The following is a 19,438-nucleotide window of genomic DNA, read 5'->3' as shown; positions in this document are numbered from 1 at the left end:
CCCTACCCTAACCCTAACCCTAACCCTAACCCTAACCCTAACCCTAACCCTAACCCTAACCCTAACCCTAACCCTAACCCTAACCCTAACCCTAACCCTAACCCTGAATCTAACCCTAAATCTAAATCTAAAACATAAAATACAATTTTTCGAATTTGGAATATGAAATATGATTTTTCAGATCTAAAATATGAAATATGATTTTTCAGATTCAAAATATAAAATACGATTTTTCAAATTCAAAATATAAAATATGATTTTTCAAATTTAGAATACAAAATATAATTTTTTAAACCTGAAATATAAAATATAATTTCTCAGATTTGAAATATGAAATACAATTTTTCGAATTTGGAATATGAAATATAATTTTTTAGATTTGAAATATAAAATACAATTTCTTATACCCGGAATATAAAATACGATTTTTCGAATTTAAAATATAAAATACGATTTTTTAGGTTTGAAATATAAAATATGATTTTTCGAATTTGAAATATAAAATACGATTTCTTATATCTGGGATATGAAATACGATTTTTCGAATTTGGAATGTGAAATGCGATTTTTCAGATTTGGAATGTGAAATATGATTTTTCAAATTTGGAATATAAAATATGATTTTTCAGATTTAGGATATCAAATACGATTTTTCGAATTTATAAAATAAATGAAAATTTAATAGAAATGAATTTTCAATTTTAAAAGTAAAGAATTTTGATAGGGTAAAAAAATATCAAAGCTTTTCAAATAGTTCAATTAATATTATATATGGATTACAAAATAAATTGTGAATAAAAAAGAGTGTTAAGGAATTCTAATCCTAACCCTGATTCCACTATAGTATTGAATTTGAATTATAAAATATAATTTTTTAGATTCAGAATATAAAATATAATTTTTCGAATTTGAATTACAAAATATAATTTTTCAAATTTGAAATATAAAATACGATTTTTCGAATTTAAATTATAAAATATAATTTTTCAGATTTAAAATATAAAATATAATTTTTTGAATTTGGAATATAAAATACAATTTCTTAAACCCAGAATATAAAATATAATTTTTCAAACTTGAAATATAAAATACGATTTTTTGAATTTGAATTATAAAATATGATTTTTCAAATCCAAAATATAAAATATAATTTTTCAAATTTGAAATATAAAATATTATTTTTTAGATTCGAAATATGAAATACAATTTTTCGAATTTGAAATATAAAATATAATTTCTTAGACTCAAAATATAAAATATAATTTTTCGAATTTATAAAATAAATAAAAATTTAATAAAAATAAATTTTTAATTTTAAAAGCAAAAAATTTTAATAAAATAAAAAAATATTAAAGTTTTTCAAATAGTTTAATTAATATTATATATAGATTATAAAATGGATTATAAATGAAAAAAAGTATTAAGGGATTCTAATTCTAACCCTGATTTCATTATAATAATATACAAACGGGTTTCTCTCTGGGTAGAATAAAACAATACGGGTTCTGCCTATTAAAAATATTATAGTATATTTTGTTATAGTATATATTATTATAATTATATATTATTATAGTATAGTATTATAGTATAGTATTATAGTATAGTATTATAGTATAGTATTATAGTATAGTATTATAGTATAATATTATAGTATAGTATTATAGTATAGTATTATTAATATTAATCATATAATTTAACTCCCTTATATTACTTTTTACTGGTTACTACTTTCTCTGCCCCTACAAATTCAACCTTTTATAAAGTTAGTATAAATCGATTAATTTAAGAGATAATTTAAATCTGTTTTCAGAATTGAATAAATAAATGAAAATAAGCCCTAGTTTATTATAAAATAATTATAAATTTCTTATTATAAATTGGATTTATAGTGGTAGTTAAATTAAATCATTTTGCTGGTTATCACTCTCCTCTACTTTTGAAAATTACTATAACTTTTATTTAATCTTATTAAATTTAGGGTTATTTCAATTCAATATCTAACTATTAATTCGAAATATATTGGAGAACTGATTTTATATATAGAAAATTCAATTAAATCTCTATTCATTTCTTTTTTTAGATTTTCGAAAACCCTAAAATTGAAGTCAGGAAGGGTGATAACCAATTCGATAATTTTTGGGAGGGTTATTACCCCCCTTAGGGTAGTGGTCACCACCGGTGCTGACCATCAAAAAAATCCTTAGAATAATAGTTAATATTATAGTATAGTATTATAGCATAGTATTATTAGTATTGATCATGTGATTTAACTCCCTTATATTACTTTTTGCTGGTCACCACTCCTTTTGTTACTTTTTTGACTGGTCACTATTCCTCCTGTTTCAACAAATTTGATCTTTTATAAAACTAGTATAGATTGATCAATTTAAGAGATAATTTGAATCTGTTTTCAGAATTGAATAAATAAATGAAAATAAGTTTTAGTTTATTATAAAATAATTATAAATTTCTTATTATAAATTGGATTTATAGTAGTGGCTAAATTGATTTATTTTATAGATTACTATTCCCTTTTACAACCCTAAAATACTATAGCTTTTCTTCAACCTTATCAAAATTAAAGTTATTTCAATTCAATTTCAAGATTTTAATTTAAAAGATATTTCAATTCTGTTTTCGAATAAATATAATTTAATTGAATTTTTATTCATTTCTTTTTTTAGATTTTTGAAAAGTCCTAAATTAAAGCTAGAAGGAGTAATAATCAATTGATAAGTTTTGATGCTTTTTCGTGGGTTACTACTACCCTATTTTCGAAAATTATTATAGCTTTTCTTCAATTTTACCAAATTTAGGGTTATTTCAATTTGATACTAAAACATCAATTTGAAAGATATTGAGAAAGTAATTTCATATATATATAGTTTAATTGAATCTTTATTCATTTCTTTTTTCAGATTTTTGAAAAGTTTAAAATTGAAGTTAAAAGGAATAATAATCAATTGGAGAGTTTTTGGTAGGATCATTACTCCCCTTAGGGTTGTGGTTATCACTAATGCTGATCACCAAAAAAATGCTTAGAATAATAGTTAGAGTTTTAATATTGATAATATGTATTTAATTCAATATACTAGCTGTTCTAGATAGATGTTTACTTAAAAAGTCATCCGCCATATCAGAAATCTCATCTCATCTCTTCATCCTCTTATTCCCATTCTCATACTCTTCCGTGGATGAAATCTTACGCTTCCTCGTCATTGAAAATTGTTCTTTAACCGTAAAATCAACGTGAGAAACTTTCGCCTTGAGATCAGGAATTTGAGCCTTAAAATTGACATCAGAACTTCGTATCCTGATTCCCTCAAATACAGCGAGTAAAACACAATGCCTCCCTAAAATACTCGAAAAATTAAACCACGGTGTCTGAGAGATTTGCATTTCACCTGCAATGTCATTATATCCATTGATAATGGATGTAATATACGCTTGCGTCGATTTCGCCGTAATGATTTGTACCCATCGGGAGTATACTACTATCATTCGTACCTGGACAAAAGTAAGTAAGTTTTTTGGATTCAGTTGGGATATACTGAAAGAAAGGATTACTGACTTCAATAGTTTCTATATGCGACGACGACTGCTTTTTCATGTCTTGCCATGGTACAGAATAAAGTATAGAGCTCTGTTGATGTTATGACAGCATCTGATCGATGTTCCTTGCGAACGATGAAGGAAATGTAAATGGGGTTTTTCCTTGATGGTAGTGGTTGTTGTTGTCGGAGGGATAGGATTCTCTCGATTCGAATACCATCAGTATATGTATCGTTTGGGAATTTTAATACCGGCTTCCTGTTACAGTCAGTTAGTTATTCCCACTTCCCCAATCCAAAGCTTTAGTAGACAGAGAACTAACCATTTGGTCCGTAAACCATCAACAATTTGTTCTCCCATATCATCTTCAATCCATGCGAGTAATAGCGAAGATACATATTCAGAGGCAAAATCGGCCGTCAAGAACTCGGAGCGAAATAATTGGGCCATGATATTTATATCTGATTGACGGGATTTGGTGTTCAAGAAGGTTTCGATAACACAGAAATTATCCAAGCCGGATATGTGGTAGGTTTGCTGGATTGATATGTTCAATTGTTCGAGTTGAGATTTATCGGGTTTCGCAATCTTCGTACGAGAATGTTGAAGAGAGCTTTTTAAGTCCCGAAGAAGGCTACGGATTGTTATTAGCCAGGGATTTGACATGTTGATAAAGTGCGGAGGGCGGAAGTCTCAAGTCCAGAGAGAGAGATAGCGGAGATGGTGGAGATGGTGAAGTAGATGACGGTCGGGATGCAGGTAGGGGTCGCGTTGTGGAAAGTATCGCGTTATGAAACGAATAGTGTCCGACAGCATGAGATACTAGAAGTCACGGAAGTGTTATGGTTTTGTATTGCTGTAATACTGTACTGTAGTGTTGTTGATGTGGTGGTGTCGTGGTGTCGTGGTATTGAATGAGATGGTGTTGTCGCGATGTGTGAACGAAATGGTAAAAGTTAAAGCAGCATCAACCATGTGACCTGCCTTCAATTTCCCCACCAGCCTGTGACCCTCGAAAAGCCAGCGGAATATCAATCTAATGACCATTAATGACGCTCCGCTGGCTCTCTAGATAATCTTGACATTCCATATCCCATATCTCATATTCCATCTAGCCAATTCATACGAAGTAAGCCGGCCCGAGGTCGGTTAGCAGGTTTATTCGTCCGATATCTTATCGATAAGGTTCACAGACTTCCTAAAGTCACATGATAAAGCTCCGTGCTCCGCGCGCACCATAATTAGGCAGCACGGTCTCTACGTAAGCGAAAAAACAGGCGGAAATTGAGTACTCTTTTAAAGGTCATTTTTAATAGATTATAAATTCATTTCAAATTAAATATTCAAATTTGAAAAAACCAAACGAGAATTTGAGTCTTTTTTATATCGATATATAGTCTTTTTATTATTTAGTATTATATTGAGAAGAGATCTTAGTTATTGAAGTTCTTTCGAATGGTGGTCAATTCCCGCCTGTTTTTTTGCTTACGTAGAGACGGTCTCTTTTTCATTCACACTTCACTCGCCTCGCCTCACTAGCAAACGAACGCCGTCACTTTGTACACATACCCTTCCCCTTTCTTAGCTACCGGTAGCTTCCATCCAGTCCTAAACATAAAAACAAAACATCTCTTACCTCGACCCTTTACTTCATCCCCTCCTGTCTGTTTTGCACCTCAATATGTCATCTACTCCTTCAACCTCCCGAGAATTCAGAAAGCTATTTCCTCATTGGCGTGATAACTCTATAGCTAATCGAACAAGATCTCTCGAGTCAGGTAGTTCATGGAGTATACACGAGATTGAAACATTTCACATCTTACGGAAGAAACCTCAATCAAGAGTTCCGGACCAACTTCAAAAGTACTTTCAAACAGCCACTATATGGATAAATGAATCGAAAGAAATACGACTCGTCCTCAAACTTTTGCAAGAGAAAAAATGGACTGCTTTTACTCACCACCAAATCTCTGAATCGGCTGGTATATTTGATGACTTCTTCAAACTCTTACAACAAGTTCTCGAAACCCCAATTACACCTGGTCCTCAAAGAGGACTACGATCACTTGATGTTGAGCATGCATCAATTGCAAAGCCAAAATCATTTACTTAAGATTTCTCGTCCTCATCCCCACTGGAGCAGGAGCAGGAACTTCCCTTACTACCTCCGAACCCATTAACTTCTACCTCTACCTCTACCTCAGCGAAACGTCCAGCCAAGAACCCCACCGAACAATCTTCCTCTCCAGCATCATCCTCTACCCCGGAAACCCCTCCACCCAAAAAATTCCGCACCGAAAAAGAAAGATCTCCCCTTCCCTCTGCCTCTCCAACATACACCTCATCCTCCACCCCCGAAAAACCTCCTCCAAAAAAACGTCGCACGGAAAAATCCTCCTCCCCATCATATGTCGAGTCAATTCCCAGCGACCAATCAAGTCATGATCAAAGAAATAAATCAGAAATTACAACCAATGCTTGCGCGTACGCACTATTATCCCGTGTTGTAGAGCTTTTCAGACCAGCCATTGAAAAAGAAAAAGAAAAAGAAAAAGAAGAGACAGGGAATGAAAACGAAAAAGTGTATCTAGAGTGGACCATTACAAACGATACATTTACCATTCAAGCTGGAAATCTTTTTTGTACGACGAAAAATGATGGGAGCTTGGTGGAGAAAGTGGGGCATTTGGGGAGGTGGGGGAGGGGCTCGGGGGTTACTTATTGTAGTCTTGAGGTTGGTCACTTGTTTTGTTAAGGAGGGGTTTTTCTGATGGGGTTAATGGACTAACTAACGGTAATGTTTAGACTAAAGCAATGTTTTCCATCAATGATAAACCAATCAGAGTCCAAACTCAAGAAACCGCTCATTTAATCGGCATGTTTTCCCAACTTGATCCGGAGAGGTTGGAGGATCAGACAATGTGAGTACCTTACCTTCTTTTACCTTACCTTTTTTCTCTTCTTCCACCCTTACTCCACCCCAAAAGCAACTAACTCACCTTCCCCCCATCAAGCCTCACCCTAATCTCCATCTCTCAATAATTGTAGCGTTGCAGATTTGATTACAAGATAAAAAGAGATAAAAAAAAAAAAAAGGAAAATAAAAAAAAAGGAAAATAAAAAAAAAGGAAAATAAAAAAAAAGGAATAATAAAAAGAAGGTGAGGTTATAGATTAGATTGAATTAAAACAATATTGGGATTTGCGATTTATAACTTGGGACTTACAATGGATGGATATCATGGGATTTGCGGCGTTAGGACTACATCTCGGGGTGTTTCCCAATAAAAACAAACCGCTTCCTGACCATTTCTTCTAGCTTCTGTACAATTTTGACATTCAATCTTTTGATCTCAATGAACATAAGGGCGATCATGATACTGACTTAGCCAACATAGAGGCTCTCGAAATATCTCAAGTTGAACACTTTTTTTTCGATGACAAGCAGCTACTAAATCTCGCGAACAAATCAAAGTTTGTAACCATAGAGGTATATCCTCCAAGGAGATTCTGTTCGGTAACTTGGGAGGTGTTCTATTCGACCTTTTTTTAAAAGGATGACCAACATTTAGGGATTGAACCCCAGGAGGGAGCTCATTAGCACCTCTTTTCCTCTTCTGTCCAGCTAATTCTTGGAATCGGGCTGGTGGTTGCGGTTAGATTTGTTCAATATTCTACTGCGATGCTCTAGAATCCACATCTAAATCCAAAGGTTGCATCCCTGGGATAGATTGAGGCACGATTGACGATGATACTGGTGGAAGTGGAAGGCGAGACGGAGATTTGCTTCTAAAGACTCGTTATGTTGAACATTTGACTCTGGTGAAACAATTTGACAATTTCCTGGTGGATCCGATGGGACATGAGATGAAAAGGCGGGTTTATCTTTGATAACCACGGTAGATTCATGTGGTCGCGCTTGATCGAGTAATCCTAGGACTGGACGTAGGTTTTCTAGCAGGTGAGTAGACGACATGTCAGGTGAACCAGTCGATCCATTTGAGACGGCGGGGTTCGGTTTATTTTGAAGTTTATGGATCGAATCGAGAGGGGATCTAGGTACATCTACATTAATTGGAGAGTAATCCGGATTGGTGGCACTGTTCGAGGGTCCCGGAGAATTTGGACTATTAATAATAGAATCCCAAAAGAAAAGGTTTCTCGATAGTTCAGGGGTATCTGAATTATTCACAAACGATATCTAAAAAAAACTTTCTTATTTTAGATAACATTTTTTTAACAATATCTAAGTCTATATTATCAATACCAAAAGAATCAATACACCTAATGGTATTTAGATAACTGAAGATATTAATCAGAACTCAATATATATTTTATCAAAAGCGTTTTATCGACAAAGAGGGTCTGAAAGTGAGATAACCTCCTCCTAATCCATACCTAGGTGGCTTCGACTTTACGACTTGAAGGCGTCTAGGTGGTTCCTTGTTTACTTATTCTCCTCTAAGTATTATCCCATCGCTAACCATGGTATTTCTTATTCTTACAATATCAACTCCCACACTTCGAAGCACCAACCTCAAAAGATGTACTGCCAACTGTTAAATTTAATCCTCTAGATGTGACGAATGAAACTTACCGGAATAAAAATATAAGGGACTGCCTTCTCATATTCCTCCCAACTACGTCCATACTTTGCCCTACAACGTTGGATATCCCTATGAGCACGATGAAGAATCATACAGGTAAAGAACACTGGATAGAACCAGGGAAAAGGACTCTCGAAGCCGGCCACCAGCGCCCATGCAATCGCAAAGTAAATATCGCAAGTGTAGTGGATTTTGCGACCATATCGATACCAACCATCAATAAGGATACTATCACCCGTTGCCGTCTTGATCACTTTCGGGTTGTCGATTGTGCGCCAGGGCAGCTGCGGGAATGCATTACGGCCTGTAAAGGTGCCGTGCTCTTGGGCGCGGAAGTTGTTCTTCTGGCTGCCAATCGTGTCCCAGACCCAGTAGGCAAAGAGGTATGATATGAAGAGAAGGACAAGTGAGGGCGTCCGGAGAGACGGATAAGCCCATTCAGTCAGTGTGGAAAGATGGTTGGCACAGTATAGAATAGCATGGCAATAACTGAGGGGCACCCCTGCGATGTTCCAGAAGATTAGCATAAAGCCCCATTTCTCGTAGTATATATCCCTATTAGCACCTTATCAGCATACTTTCAAAGTTTCTCTATTTCATGTCGCCAATGTAGCTGGCTCGAGGATTACTCACCATGTTGTCGTTGTGCACTCCTCTCCCTTTGCGCACGCATTGGTATACAAAAAATGTGCCATTATCAGGAACCACACCTCCGCGCTAACATAACCATACAGCTCATATTGCCTGGCGGCTGTGGCACAAGTAAGTGCAAGCAGGATATTCCACGGCAGTCGTATCATAAAGAACATCTTGAGATCCAAAATTCCGATGCGCGGGTTGAGTTCTGCACCCATGAAGAAATCGTAGATAAGATTGCCGCTCATTCTATGCTGAACTCCTCGCAAAATCGCAGAGAAATACGCCCAAGTCGCGATTTCGATACCGGAGATAATTGCAACGGACATCAGCGGCCCAAACTCATCCAAGAGCTCGTAGAGCTTGAAAATACCACTGTAATGCAGCGCCCCTGTGACGATGATGGATACCCAGAGGGACCACAGACCGCTGCAATAGTATCTTAACTTCTTGCCACCAAGATGATGTAGCGGCTTTCCATAGCTCCAAACTCCAGGAAGAACTACGTAGCACACAGCTTGAAAGATGATGAACGTCCAATATATCTTACAAGCGTATAGTGACGGGAATGCTTCTTTACAGACCAGTTGAATGAGGGAGATAATAAATTCGGTCAGGGACTGCCCTGCTGAGGGAAGTGGAAAGGAGCCGCCATAAAATGTCGCACCAATCCACATGTAGTACATGAGCAGTGGGAAGCCTACTATCATTGCGCCCGTACCCCAGGGGCCACCGAACTCGTAATGCACTGAGCCATCATCGATTGTCGCATCTTGCATGATGCTGCATGATGAGGGCGATGAGCCACTTTCTTGGAGATGATTTCTTCGTTGACGCTCGTGCGCTCCCTCGTCCTTACTTCCAAGATGTGAGGTCCTAAGATAAGATTAGCCAGTGAATAACCGTTTCATGACGGGTGCTGCATACTCCCCATCCTTCCTTTGATCAATATTCTGATACTGAGTCATGCTGGTTATATCTTATGACTCTCAAAGTGACATGCAATAATAAACTTGACGACTAAACATCGGTGGGAAAGCTTCGCACTTTATATTTCCAACCAAATCGTCTCATAGTAACAACCAGATCCACAACGGAAATTGTGTATAATCAACCAAGCCACCAGCCATGCTCGTCTGACACCATAAGAGACATCAAGAACGAGATTGCACGCTTGATTTGCGTCGGACTGCCGCGGACAACAGGATACCGTGGATGATTAAATCCCGGTCTCAGTCTATGTAAAGTTGTATTGTGATCCACTCCGACTCTGGATGCCGCGGAAGTCCGTCACACCGAGACAAACAAAAACATCTAGAATCTTTTGTAAACAAACATCGGATCACTTTTTATTTCTTTATGGGCCGCGCAAAAATAATTCATGCTTATGGGTACTCTGCAGGCTGTCTATTCTATTGATAATCCATCAAAGCTTCTATTATGACTCTACAAATGATTATATAAAGTTAACGTAGTTAACGTAACATTAATACAAATCCAAGCTTATATTATTTATGGTTTTTAAAATAGCCTACAAATTGTCCATTTAGATGTTTCAACTATCTACTATGCAGATAGATAATCTAAGGTGATTCACAAGACCTATTATCTTCTCGGTATCTATCGCGCAGTCTATTTCTTTACCTCACACTACACTGACCTGTTATCGAGATTGTAGTAAATATCATCAGCAAGTCCCAAAATGGTTGGATCTCCGAAAAACCAAGCATCTTCTTCTGCCATGAGGTCTTGCCTAAATTGTATCTGTTGTCTTCCTGGGATATTTAGCCCATAATTACTCGGAACGTAATTGGTACCATCAGGGGCATGCAAGAACTCAGGTATAATATCGGTGAAAATGCTCGCACCAAGATCCTGACACGTGTCCGCCATGCTTGCTTCCCTCTTCCGCTGCAGCTGCGTCTCAATGTAGGATTTTCCAGCTTCATAGAACCGTTGACACAGTGCGTGAGCTTTGTAGCCGGCAATATAGGTTTGATCGACCGGCTGAAGGGAGGTGACGAACTTTTCCAGATCTTCCATGGTCTCAAGAGAAAGGGTTTTGACGGCATGACAAAATATAACAAGAAATGGAATGATTGGGCATGCAAGGACTGTCCTTAAACCCATTGTTAGTCGCGTTTCTCGACAGCTTAGAATGTCACAAACCACTGCAAATATATCGTCCATATATATTTGTGCTTATTCATGTAGTTGAGATAGCAGGAATGATGTGCTGCGAGTGCTGCCTGGGCCGCTTCGAGACATTGTTGGTTGAACGGAGACAAGGTATCAGAGCTTTCGCTAGGAATTGATCGGTAGATTAGCGTCAAAAGAGACAAAAAAACTACATCGTTTGCATGCTGGACGAAACCAAGGTATTGGTGCTGACTAGCCCCAGATTCGCAGAACTGGCCTTCCAGCTGTGAAGGATCAGTAACCATAGTAACAGAACCATCAGAGTATGTATGGAAAGGTGAAGCTACCTTGGAGTTTCTAGATTTTGCAGCAAGAGTGAGGAAAGCGAGATTTTTCATTGCTTCTGTACGCGCGTTTTGTGATAGCTCCATGGCTTTAGAACTATAGAGGCGTTCGAATGTCCAAGCATGAAGTTGGGCTGCCTCTATCCATAGGGACCAAATAAAGTCCCATACCTGCAAATCAGAAGTCGACCTGGTAGGAAGAGAGTCTGTTGCGAGATCGCACTCACGGAGACTCGATGGCCGGCCAAGTCTCAACGAAAGCGTCTGATCTAGAATGTAGACGAATCTAAACAACCCCGTCTTCGCATTCTCATCACTGCTACCCGTGTTCTTTTGGGCGGCCAAGCGATGATAGCCCAGACTCTGACAGAGTCTGGCTGCTGTGGAAATCAATGTCCAAGCCATACCAAGGGAATGTGTACCTATGGCATACATTGACTATCCTGGTCAGCGGAATCACAAAATGAGGGGTATGTGTTGCTGCTCACAGCCAATGTCAAAGCTTTTGCATTGTCCAATGACAAACTCATGAATAGATTTAAACGACTCAAGGCCAATTCCAGATTTCTCTGGCAAAGAACGCTATTGAGCCGGCATTTTGCTGTTATAGAGTTATCCTTGCTCTGTGAAATACAATATTCTGGCAGCAAAAATAGTAAACACGAATTGATAATAATCAAGTCGGAGGTGGTGCATTCTTCCATTTCGAAGTAAGCCTTTTTGCAGAGGCTGTCAAGCTCAGAGATGGAGACAAGGGGAAGAAAGGACAATAAAGTGGGCTGTGTAGGGCCTGTATTAAATGAGCGAGGAGACTAGATTGATTGTGTGTATATAGTCACCTTTGGCCCATTTCAAGAGCGGCACGAGATCTGTTAAGGGGGGCATTACGGTATTCCCTTGAGACTTCTCTTGGGGTTTTGTCTCTGGAAAGGATTTGTCGTAAAGAAGTGACTGTGGGTCATTGCGATTCAAAGCCTCGTCGAGCTGCGAGTACTCCATGCTGATATCTGGGGCCGGACTGGCAAGAGGGTTCCCTTTGACTAGGTCCCGAAATATCTCGCTTGCAAGGTGTGACTGAACACTAAGAGATGATGCACCTTCATAGGCGATCATCTCTGAAGAAGGCAGGCTTAAGCCGTCTTTCATGACTACTGTAGTATGCTGCTTACCCGTGGTGTCGTGTTTCTCTCCAATTTCTGCCGAGTTGAAAGGACGATCAGATACTTTTAGCTCCATGAGACTGCTTTGCAGCATCGACAAAGTCTGCTGAATATTGGAAAGCTGCTCCTCGAGCCGGTTAAATCTGATATCCCTGAAAGGTTCGTTACTCCAAGTATCCACAAAATGAAAATCACCTTACTCGTTATTTCTGGTGCTTGGTCTCACCTGAGCCAACACGGGCCGCCGAGTCAAAGTTCGACATGGTAGGTTGGCTGTTTGGCAGTTCGAACAAGGAAATCGTCTGTCGCAACGAATCTGAACAATCAGCAATCGACCAAGTGACATGGTTAATCTCTTGATTCACCTTTCGTCGATGACACTGTTCACACTTTAATATGAGACAACGATTAGCAGGCTCTACCGGGTTTTTACAGCGTCGTGAAACTCACAGCACGAGACTGATGCGTAGTGGTATGACCAGGAGACTCTGAAGTCCGTGGCTCCGCGGTCGCTTCCATAATGTGGTTTTCTTAGACAATTCTAACATCAGAATGCTCACACAGTAGTTGATTGACAGCATATATGGACATGTTTATATCGCAGTCCACGGTGCTCCGCGGACTCCGAAAAGCCGGCTTTTGTGGCCTGAGGCCCAATGTGATGGTTCTATGTCATAGTACCACGTGATCGATTTTAGTGCATAGGTCGAAGCTCTTGATCATATAGCGGGTAAATAGATTTTGCTTAAAGCTAACAAGATTATTATAGATCTATTAACAAAATATTGTTTAAAAAGCTATAATATAAGATTGCTAATTATAACAATATATAAAATAATTATTTAATATAGTCGTATAATATTATATTAATATAGTAGGAAAGTTAATATTATATTAATATAATAGTAAAATTAATATTTAGATACGAATAGAAACTCAATATAAATTCTATAAATATTAAAATATATAATGTAGAATTAATCTTTTATTCGTTATTGATAAATTAAATACTTCATTAATAATGAATATTCTTAGTTCAAAATGAAATTTGTTTATTATTGAATTTTAATAAATATAAAGAAAATAAGAAGTTCTAAAGAGCCTCTTAGAGATTTTAAGTATTGAATAAGAACAAGTAAATAGAAGAGTATATATATAGGAGCTAGGAGGAGGTCAAAAAGATAAATAAAAGCTAAAAGAAGAAGGGGAACGAGTAAAGGAGAGTGTATGTAGGAGCTAAAGAATGAGAAAGACATTAGTCGAAAGTCTAAAGGGGGGTCCGTTTTTCTTACTTTCAATTTATTCTTTAATCAGAAGCTTTATTACTATATCAAATAATATATATATATTATAAATAGTAATATTAAATAACTCTAATAAATATATTCAAACTCTATTGATTATTAATCGAATTTAATACAAGTAACCCTTTTTACTTGAAAGTGATTATCTTAGACTAAAACTTTCGAAAATAAAGAAATTTCAAAAATATCAAGTCCCTTTAGAGTAAAATCCTTTTATCAAATACGAAAATAAGATTAATTATATTAATACTTTAAGAACGATTTTTTCAATACAGTATTAACTATTGAAAATTTCACTATGCTTAATGAAACGGTCGCTTCGTTAATTACGGAGTATACTACTACGGGGATTAGAATAACTTTTCATTCATACGAAATACAAAAATATTTCAGAATGCTCATTTTCCTTATAATATTATTGGGTTGAGAAGAGTATGTATACTTGACTTAGTGCCTACGATGATAGGCCCTAATTGTTCATATTATATTCTGTCTAAAGAGCTAGTTATCTACAAGAACAAGGAATTCTAATATGCTTGAGGCCAAGCCTCTCGCTTAGTATACTATAGTAGCTCAATGACCTAAAATTATTTACTCAAGTTCATATAGATATCTAGTTGCTTTTAGTATTATTTTGAATCATTTATAGGTCATTACATTATTACGTCAATAGTTGCTAATCAATCACAAGGCAGTTCTACTTTTAGATAAATAAATAGGATTTCATGAATAAAGCCGATTTATGTTTAAATACAAACTGAAGTATACATTCTAACTTATCAACCCCCTTATATCTACAAGAAATTCAGACAATAAACAGATTGAAATCAAATCCAGCTCAAGAACGCTGTATTAAGCAGCCATCTCACCACCTGCAGTAGCTCTTTCAAAAACAGAAACATGTTGTAATCGAGTGGTGAGTGATCCCAAGATAATAAAACGAACACGGATGAATAACTCCATTGGATTCATACGCTCAGTGCCTCACTCAAAAATCTGCAATTAAGACCCGTGTTACTGCCTTAGACAGGCGTTGCTTCCTATAAATTTGTTAGCTTAGCCTTCCAAAATCAAACATGTAGCTGCGAGTAACTCACTAAGCGCATTTGCTACCTGGAGGACAAGGTTTCTCGTTGAAAGAACTGTTGATGGACCAGCCTTTTGCTCCCTGATCAACACGCTGTGGGCCTGGACCCCCACAGCGATGAGCAAGGACCTGGACAACTGGACGCGCAGCCGCTCCCGAAATGCCATCCGTGGGGCAACCCATATGCTTGGTCAAGTATTCTGCTAGAATTAACATGTAAATGGTGTTTCCCTGGCGGGCCTGCTCGACCAAGGGAAGGATGCAGGCGCCGTAAGTGGCGTTGTTGGGCGTGGTTGGTGGTTTGCACGAAGCGACGCGTGTTTCGAGGACGGCGCGAGCCTCGAGAACGTCGCGGCTGGTGATGCTGGTGGCGGCGACAATTTCCTCAGTAAGGCCGAAGGCCGCCAAAGCTTCGGTGGAAACTTGGGGTACAGCATCAGAAGCTGGAGCTGGTGCAGCAGCAGAGAGACCGAAGAAGAGAGCCAAAATGGCGAGCTTCTGAATTGAGGCGAACATCTTGATTTTGGTTGTTGCGGTTTGAGATCTACAAGAGACAATAGAATTGTAAAGATGATATGGGTTTGCGAGAGATGATTGAATGATTGGAAGTATTTGTTGTGTTTGCTTTAGATGGGACAAGGTCGCTCTTATATAGTCTTCTCCCACCGTCTTGAAGGGTACATATCCTTCACACAAAGGTATTGTCTCCGGGGTGAGCCCGCGGATACCGAACTAAAGATTGCTCGTGTGGATGTGATATCCACAGACCCCCAGCTTTGCATATACTATCTCTCCCTCCTAATTTGTCGATGAAAGATTTTTAGTTGAACCTCTGATGAACATGTTTCCTGATGATAAGCTAGTAAATCATCTGTTGTCCCCTGTCAAGCAGAGGGATAACCGAAGAAGCAGAGGGATAACCGAAGAATTGCATTTAACTCGCTTATTTGAGTTTTTTCTATCCCATTTCAATGTATGGGCCGAACATAGCCCGCATAATGACAATGCAATATTAGAATTTTAAATGAACACAGGCAAGTGAGGATTTGACTTTTGACTTTTTCTATTGCTCCGAATCCAATCTGTCATTGAGACTACAGAGTACAGACACCGCTATCAATGATATAATCTCTATCAGTGCCTAACAATACTAGTGGCTCGGGGAAATAAAATCTGTAGTGAATTTCTCGAGGTTCTGCTTGTGGAACGATTAAGCTTCTTAAACAAAGATCCAATGCCCTCTTTTGTGAGGTACTGAATCTGTCACTCTAGGGGAAATGCATATATACTACTATGAAATTTTTACACTATAAACTGATCTATGAACTGATTAGTACTGAACGATTCCTACAATCGAGCCCTATCCAGCGAATAAGATTGATGCAGCATACACACGATTGCACTTGAGCATTGACGGTAAATGAATAAGAATAGAAAAAGGTTCATCGACATGTATATTGTGCCAAGTGATAGCTTTCTTTATGCCTTTCAAATGTAATATACCGCGAACGTAATACACGAGATACCCTTGAAAAGTATGTATGCATACTTAATTGCCTGTTATATTCCTGTTGTATGAGAAGTCTTGGGAGGTAATTTGGTCAAAAGTTTAAGGTTAAAACTTTAAATTTGAAGCTTAAAATTTAACTTTTTCTAGAACTTCACCTTGGCTTGGCGTAATTTATCAGCCTCATATGCGGAGTGTTGGACCATAAGGGGTATTGCGAAGTGGACGGACTGTAGAGGACAAGTTACTTGAGTGGGTGTATAATGGAGTTGTAGATTCTAGAAAAGGTAGTAAAGGAGATGATTTCTTGATACTCCACTTCGTTACCAATCTTATGGGAAAGCACCCCCTTGAACCCCCACCTTCCTTTTACTGTGGCCCCAGAAATTGTTCTTGGCGGGGAATGTCATGCCAAGGTTTCATGATTTGAATCTCAGCATCGCGACTGAGAATATCCTCAAGATAGATAGAACAAATCCCTATCGAGTCAATGTTTTATGGGAACTCTTCTCGGTTCTTCACTTCTTTCATACAACAGCTCTTTCGAGCAGCCGAGATCGTTCTGGCAATCAACGAGATAGAAAATCTTGTCATAGTTACTTCAACATCAATCCCCCAAATTGTCGGCTTCATCTTGAAACGGGCGGTTCTCACCGCCAACATTCTTCTAAATGTGGACGTCGCTATGACTATCGCAGAAGTCCGTGCACTAATAGCGCTTTAGGGTTCGTTCAGATCGATTTTTTATTTTATTGGTGAAATCTTTAATAATAATAAAATAGCAAGAGGTTTGAAATATTGAAGCTAATATATTTGAAGTAATATTGGGATATACAAGGTTGAGTTGAAAATGAAGAAATTATATTGAAAATGAAAAAGATAATACTTTTTCTTAAATATATTTGTTTAATTAGATTTCAAAAATTGTTATTAATTATTGTATAAGAAAATTTGAGAAAATTTGTTGTATTTGTTATTTTAAGATTATTTAATTCAATATTTTATTAATTCAAATATTATATTCGTTTCAAAATATTTCGAAATATTTTAGTTATCTCTAATATATATATTTTAAAACACGGTTTATAACTGGAAGCTGATTGATCGAGAAAAAGTACGGATGCCCTGTACGCGAATATCAAAATGCTTTATATCAATTAATCAACAAATCAAAAGTAGAGAATTTATAAAATGAGATCGAAAGGGATTCTAGGATTCTATGAATTGAGAGTTTTTCAATAGTATAATTTTTATATTGATAAGTTATAATTTATGGGAGAAATAATTGATTAGAGAGTAGATTGAAGAGATTGAAGATTTGAAGAATTGAAGAATTGAATAAACGTTTCTGATTGGTTCGGATGTCGGAACTTGCGATAAGAGAGATAAGGAATTAGAAAGGGGATGGGATTAGAAAGAGGAGGGGGATTAGAAAGGGGAGGGGGATCAGAAAGGGGAGGGAGGGGATTAGAAAGAGGAGGGGGATTGGAAAGAGGAGGGGGATTAGAAAGAGGAGGGGGATTAGAAAGAGGAGGGGGATTAGAAAGAGGAGGGGGATTAGAAAGAGGAGGGGGATTAGAAAGAGGGGGGAGAGGGGGGAGAGGAGGGAGAGGAGGGAGAGGAGGAGGGGGGGGAGAGGAGGGAGAGGAGGAGGGGGGGGGAGAGGAGGAGGGGGGGTTAGATTTATTAGATTTATTAGATTTATTAGATTTATTAGATTTATTAGATTTATTAGATTTATTAGATTTATTAGATTTATTAGATTTAGGCTTAAAGGCGCCTTCGGCGCCCTTATGCGAGCTAGAAGCGAGAGGCTAGCGAAAACTATTTATTATTATTATTATTATTATTATTATTATTATGATTATTATTATTATTATTATTATTATTATTATTATTATTATTATTATTATTATTATTATTATTATTATTATTATTATTATTATTATTATTATTATTATTATTATTATTATTATTATTATTATTATTATTATTATTATTATTATTATTATTATTATTATTATTATTATTATTATTATTATTATTATTAAAAAGCTGCGCAGCACGAGCGTAGGCGTAGGTCCTGAGTGGCGTTAAAAATAACTACGGAGAGCGCTAGCGAGGCCGTTGTTATTTTTAGCCGCGAAGGGCCGAGAAAAAGCTCGTATATTAGATTTAACCCTATATATTAGATTTAATGTAATCTAATATATATTAAGTATAATATTGTATTCGGTAAATATCATATTAGGCTAATATATTGGTCTAATGTTCAAAAACAAATCGATCCGAACGGGCTCTTAGATTGTAATGGGCTCTGCCGAGTCTGCTTGACCCAAGGGAGAACACTTAATGTTATTAATATAGTATCTTTCGCTTCAAGCAAACGTTCCATCAATACGAGGGCGTGTTTTTGATGATTGCCGGGTCCGTGCGCAAGCACTTTTTCACACCAAAATTTACCCAAATTCATCTATTTTAGAATTCAATATTAAATCAATTAATATTATTATATATTTGAAATTTTGTAAAGTAATAAATTTTTATTAAAAATTTAATAATACAGTTTTAGTTTTCTTATTAAAGCTTTCAATTAAGTTAAAATTTATATTGAATTTTTATGCTTAAAATTTCTATAAAAAATAATGTTTATTTTAAGAATCAAATTTCTATATAGAATTTTATTATTAATTTGATTCAAAAATTAGTAATTTTAATATTAAATTAATTATGAATTAATTCTTTTTTAACAATTCAAATTTCAAAGTTTTATAATGAATATTTGAATTGTTATTTATTTATAAAGATATAGAATAAAGTATGGTTTTGGTGAGGAAATTCGCTTAAATTTCAGCCCGGCATTCATCAAAGACACGCCCTCGTAGTACTCCCCCATTTGTAAGAAGTCCGAAGTAGTGCATGACATGTTTTACGACTGGGCCAATTACCTTGAATGCCTAGGCTTAGTCATGACATAGCCCCGGACGGTGAGGTGGACTATTATCGTCACATGACATTCTCTCTCGTCCCTGCTACCCCACCACTCGTGAGACGTGGTGGGGATGATGGAGTGAGGGGCTTCCGGCAAGTGCTCGGGTGATGA

At 36.7% G+C, this 19,438-nt stretch overlaps 4 protein-coding genes across 4 annotated transcripts; 1 reads left to right on the top strand and 3 right to left on the bottom strand.

The window, feature by feature from the left end:
* Window positions 1–3,150: 3,150 nt before the first annotated feature.
* On the bottom strand, window positions 3,151–4,218 carry EAE98_008565 (uncharacterized protein; the record flags this gene model as incomplete). Its single annotated transcript, XM_038956188.1, has 4 exons — window positions 3,151–3,507; window positions 3,572–3,643; window positions 3,687–3,810; window positions 3,875–4,218. 4 exons carry the CDS (start codon window positions 4,216–4,218, stop codon window positions 3,151–3,153), a joined length of 897 nt encoding a protein of 298 aa, XP_038807647.1.
* A 1,015-nt stretch (window positions 4,219–5,233) lies between these two features.
* EAE98_008564 (uncharacterized protein) lies at window positions 5,234–6,477 on the top strand (the record flags this gene model as incomplete). Its single annotated transcript, XM_038956187.1, has 3 exons — window positions 5,234–5,623; window positions 5,696–6,286; window positions 6,358–6,477. 3 exons carry the CDS (start codon window positions 5,234–5,236, stop codon window positions 6,475–6,477), a joined length of 1,101 nt encoding a protein of 366 aa, XP_038807646.1.
* A 1,611-nt stretch (window positions 6,478–8,088) lies between these two features.
* Window positions 8,089–12,956, bottom strand: EAE98_008563 (uncharacterized protein; the record flags this gene model as incomplete). Its single annotated transcript, XM_038956186.1, has 11 exons — window positions 8,089–8,100; window positions 8,149–8,713; window positions 8,792–9,670; window positions 10,455–10,913; window positions 10,964–11,217; window positions 11,281–11,715; window positions 11,766–12,067; window positions 12,117–12,589; window positions 12,638–12,753; window positions 12,803–12,826; window positions 12,888–12,956. The coding sequence occupies 11 exons, from the start codon at window positions 12,954–12,956 to the stop codon at window positions 8,089–8,091; spliced, it is 3,588 nt and encodes a 1,195-aa protein (XP_038807645.1).
* Window positions 12,957–14,837: 1,881 nt separating this feature from the next.
* On the bottom strand, window positions 14,838–15,344 carry EAE98_008562 (uncharacterized protein; the record flags this gene model as incomplete). The annotated part of the gene is made up of 1 exon (XM_038956185.1): window positions 14,838–15,344. The coding sequence occupies one exon, from the start codon at window positions 15,342–15,344 to the stop codon at window positions 14,838–14,840; it is 507 nt and encodes a 168-aa protein (XP_038807644.1).
* Window positions 15,345–19,438: the final 4,094 nt, after the last annotated feature.

This window comes from Botrytis deweyae, assembly GCF_014898535.1.
Source record: "Botrytis deweyae strain B1 chromosome Unknown BDEW_022, whole genome shotgun sequence".
NCBI lineage: Eukaryota > Fungi > Ascomycota > Leotiomycetes > Helotiales > Sclerotiniaceae > Botrytis > Botrytis deweyae.
This window is presented reverse-complemented; position numbering and strand designations above follow the sequence as displayed.